The sequence below is a fragment of the Elephantulus edwardii genome, unplaced genomic scaffold (assembly GCF_000299155.1).
Source record: "Elephantulus edwardii isolate Elephantulus edwardi_28Jun2011 unplaced genomic scaffold, EleEdw1.0 scaffold00032, whole genome shotgun sequence".
NCBI lineage: Eukaryota > Metazoa > Chordata > Mammalia > Macroscelidea > Macroscelididae > Elephantulus > Elephantulus edwardii.
In genome coordinates this window covers 7,660,048-7,664,688 of record NW_006399782.1, presented here as the reverse complement: position 1 = coordinate 7,664,688, position 4,641 = coordinate 7,660,048, and the positions used below count along the sequence as shown (strand labels likewise).

Below are 4,641 nucleotides of genomic sequence, written 5' to 3'. Positions count from 1 at the left end.
CAAAATGGGTGACCCTGGAGGACATTATGCTGAGTGAAGTATCTCAGTCACAAAAAGACAAATACTGCATGGTGCCACTGTTGTACAACAGGACTGACATCAGGGTTGGTGTAAGACTGTGAAAAATTGGATAAATCATGTATACTGCATTGAAACAGATGAGGAAGAGAACAGTTTAAAAGCAATATATGATTGGGTATTAATGGTTATGACAAGAGTCCAGAACTAAGGTTGCATAGTGGTGTGTACTCGGGGTGGGGGTGGGGAGATTGTATACCAATGAAGGAATTTTTCTTTTACTTTTCAAAAAGAAGAATGAACTGGGGGCGAGGGGTGGAGAGGGAGAAAAATGTAACAATGAATGAATGGAAATCCAAAATTTCTGTAAATGTTCATTAAAATTAAGAAAATTTTTTAAAAAAACAACCAAAAAAAAAAAAAAAGACAGCCTTGACACCTCATGGATTGTCGCTGTGGGCTTTAGGGTCCCCACATGTCAGATCCCGTGCCAGTTTGCTTCACCTGCATCCTCTTACTTAGCCTTTCAGTAGGAAAATAGCCTATACTCAGCCTTACTAGCCAAGCTATCATTACCACATTTTACAGATGAGGAAATTGAAATAGCAAGAGTCTTAATATCTGGCAAAGCCCCAATTTGAATGTGGAAAACTTGATTTCCAAGGGAGCTCTGGTGACGTAGTGGTAAGGAGTTGCGCTGCCAATACAAAGGCACACAGTTCAAGTCCACCAGCTGTTCCACTTGCTGGAGGGTCAACTATGAGTCCGTCCTGACACAACAGCATGTAACAACACAGCTTCCTCAACCATATGCTCAGAGGATGTTAACTGTTAAATGAATGAATGAATCCGCAGGGCCTCAGAGAAAGCATCATTACAAATGCTGTCAGGCAATCATTTCCTTCCTGGTCATTACACTTTTACAAGCCAAGTTCCATATACTTGCTTATTTGCCTTGGAAGTGAAAGCAGGGGCCTTCTACTTCAAGAGAGCTTTATGCTGGGGATGCTTTGATGGAGTCATTCCTGCTCTAGGGAGAACTCAAGTTCACTCTCATTGCTGATCCTCCAGCAGGTTTTCAGAGGCTGTAAATCACATAGGAGGTGATTGCCCATCTTTCTTCTATGAAGCAGCCGGGACATTCAAACCATTTGCCTTTGGTTTAGCAGCGCAACTCCTTAACGCACTAGGCCATCAGAGTTCCCTGTTGCAGGACCAGACACAGGCTGGGTGCACAGAGGCTTCTGCAGATGAGGCAAAAAACTGTCTGAAAGGAATATATGATTAGGTATTGTATGTTATGACAGCAATCTGGGAATAAAAGGTGCATTGCAAGGTGGACAGGAGAGGGCAGAACGTGTGTAGCAATGAATGAGTCAAAAAGAGGGCTCCTTCCCACCTCCACACCTCAGCCCCGCGATCCCCTGTGGTGACCCTCTCTTTGTCCTCCTACCCCACAGATTGCGTGTGCAGCTGTCGACTGTGTCAAAGATAGGAACCAGGACCTATGTCAGCAGGAGGCCGTCAAAGCCTACCCCACTTTCCACTACTACCACTATGGGAAGTTTGTAGAAAAGTATGACAGCGAGCGGACGGTAAGTAGGGGAGGCATCTGCCCTGAACTCTTCTTGCTGCTTGGGTGGGAGAACAGCCCTGAGGACTTCCCGGGGATACCAGAGTTGAGTGGGTCCACCAGTCGCTGTGAAACGAGAGCTGAAAGGACACGGGCTGTGGGCCTGGTTGAGCCTTGACATGTTGGGAGGAGAATCCTTCAGTGCTGTCCCATGGATTCAAAGGCTCCTCACTAGTTTCGAGGGCCTACGTGGGACCTGTGGGTGACAGCATAGCCCAGCAGGGTTTCCAGCTGTGTCCTGGGCTCCCGCCAGGTTGCCTGTTTGCTCCCTGGGTCTGCCCAGAGGAACATCCCTGGAGGGTCAGGAGTGGGAGAGAGGAGGTGCATGTCCCTGTCTGAGGCTAAAGTTCCTTTTTCTTTTGGTTAATCTCCCTGCTCCTTCCCTTCTCTTTAGGAATTGGGATTTACCAATTTTATTCGAACCCTCCGAGAGGGAGACCACGAGAGGCTGGGGAAGAAGAAAGATGAGTTGTAATTTCTGCCTCAGAGAGAGCTTTTCCATTACACTGTGAATGATACTTTCTTGTTCTTCCGGAATTTACACGTTGTGAAGACAAAGTTTTTTATAGGCACTTATGGCCATTTTGTACAATTTTGAAATAAAATTAAATCAGTTGTTTGGTGGTGTGAGGATTTTTTTGTTGTTGTTTATTTGGGTTTTGTTTATTTTGGGGGGTTTCTTTGGTTTATTTTTTGTTGTTTTGATTTTTGTTTGTTGTTTTGTTTTTGTTTTTGTTTTGTTTTCAGGAAGGCAGCACTATCCCACGTCTCCCTGTCTCCTCATCCTCTTGGCCAGCATGACTGAGGTGTTAAGGGCGGCAGGTGAGGGAGGGGGGTGTGTGCTCACCCTCGTCAGGCATTTGAGAACAGGACAAGAAAGTGGGCCCAGAGACTACTCTGTTGTCAACTGAGCATGACTAGACTTTGAGAGGAAAGACATTAGGTGATTGGGGAAAATGAGCCTGAGATGCAAATGGTAACCCAACATTAGCTTTCTCCACATCATTGTGATTTCAATTTGGGTGTGTTTTCCCAGAACTGGCTGCATATTTCTCTGCCTCAGCCTCGGTATTTCTGTCTTTTCTCCCTGTCCACGCTTTGCCTCCTACTCTAAATCTTCCTCTTCTTAGTTTGCCCACTCTCCTTTCCCAACTCCCCCTTTTCAAGAAAGTGATTGCCATGGTCACTGCAGTGACCGCCTCAGAGGGGCATGGGGGAGAGGCGGGGTGGATGTGCCACGGACTCCGCACATTGCCTGCAGGGGGTGCCGTGCTCCAGTGTGCAAATGTTAGGTCTGCTGATCAGCTCCAAACACCACCTTCATCTCCACCAACTCAAGTTCTTAGTGAATGGGAGTCATGTCACAGGCTCTTCACCCTGCCTCCTGCTTGGACTGCGTCCCCTTCCAGACACATCTATTCCACAGTTTTCTCCACTTTCTGTGTCCTTACACCTTACATCCATAGCTAACGGATGTGGGGGGGAGGCTAGTGGGGCAGAGCTGCCCCTTGATGTGTGCTGTGTGCTGCAGCACCTCTTTCTCACCAGGTAGAGATCCTCAGAGCTGAACTCTTCACATAGTCCCAAAAGGGGGCAAGAGGTGAGGGGAGCCCGAGCTATGATGATGAGAATGCTATTTGTGGCATTGATAGGGAAGTGACCCGCGGAAATAGCAGTCCTCTCCTAGACCTGGTCACCCTCCTTAGCCTGGTTTCTTACTCTAACGGAGCCACTCAGGAGGCTGAGAGCCACACCTGGCCTCAAAGTTGGCTTGGTTTTGGTGGTGTTAAGTGCTGCCAAGTTGGAGGCGACTCATAGCGACTCTATGAACAAAAGACCTGGACACCTGTCGAACTTTATCCTTTCTCCAGGTTCATAGGGTTTCTGAAGGCAAGCTATTACTGAAGTGGATGCTATTCCTGCTTCCAAGCTTACTTTCATCAGGAAGCTCCACCAAACACTGGCCACCCTGGGTAACCATTCTCACATTTGACTCATCAGTGTCATAGTGTTCAGCTTCACAGCAACCACACATTACCTCTGTACAGCAAGTGGACATACCAGGGTTACACGACCTAGAAGAATGTTTCACAAGAAAAAAAAAACAACATTAAAGGCAGGCCTGGGGGCCGTGAAGTAGAGTCACCCACCTTTGCCTTGGGAGCATGACTTTCTATCTTGATTTTACTGCTGCTAAATTCCAGGCCCTAGAAAGTCTTGAGGGTCCTACTTTTTGCTTTTTCTAGCACCTCAATTTATTACCTCCCTCCCCCATTCATCCTTTCTTCTAAGCCTTTACTTCCTCTAAAGTTAAATCCTAGCTCCTCTGGGGCATGGACCATAGAGAGCTGTGCTGCTAACCCATGGGGGTGATTCCCTGGCAGTTCAAATCCGCAGCAGCTTAATGGAAAAAGATGGGCAATCTCTCATGTGATGAACAGTGTTGCAAACCCAATGGAGGGTCAGCTTTGAGTTCACTCTTATTTAGCCGCAATGAGAGAGTTGTGCCAGGTGCACTTAGGAAGGAAAGAAGCATATAATTGAACTTCATTTAAGTAAAGCTTTCTCTGCTCATGTTGGGTACATTCCTGTTACAGACGCAGCTGACATTTACACAGGAGTGTCAGGTTTCTGTTCCCACAGGGACCACCTGAGAGAGCATGTATGCATGTAACATCAGTTCCCTCATTGGTGAGTGTGAGTGGGAGGAAAATATCTGTATCTTCAAAAGAATTTTCACCGAGGAAGATACTTGCATGGCCAACAGACACATGAAGAAATCCTCCAAATCACTGGCAATAAGAGAGATGCAAATCAAAACCACACTGTGATACCACTAACAGGACAGCAAGTAATAAATGTCGGAGAGGATGTGGTGAGATAGGAACTGGTTTTTTTCTTCTATAATTATATTTTATTAATTTTCATAAACATTTACAGAGATTTTGGGTTTCCATTCATTCATTGTTGCACCATTCTCTCTACCCTCC

At 46.3% G+C, this 4,641-nt stretch overlaps 1 protein-coding gene across 1 annotated transcript in view; it reads left to right on the top strand.

Moving 5' to 3' along the window:
* PDIA5 (protein disulfide isomerase family A, member 5) overlaps window positions 1–2,270 on the top strand; it is a 104,648-nt gene extending 102,378 nt beyond the window's left edge. The window contains exons 15-16 of the mRNA XM_006884229.1: window positions 1,479–1,613; window positions 2,046–2,270. Coding sequence (XP_006884291.1) covers window positions 1,479–1,613; window positions 2,046–2,126 — 216 coding nt within the window. The 3' untranslated portion in view covers window positions 2,127–2,270. The remainder of the gene's footprint in view (window positions 1–1,478; window positions 1,614–2,045) is intronic.
* Window positions 2,271–4,641: the final 2,371 nt, after the last annotated feature.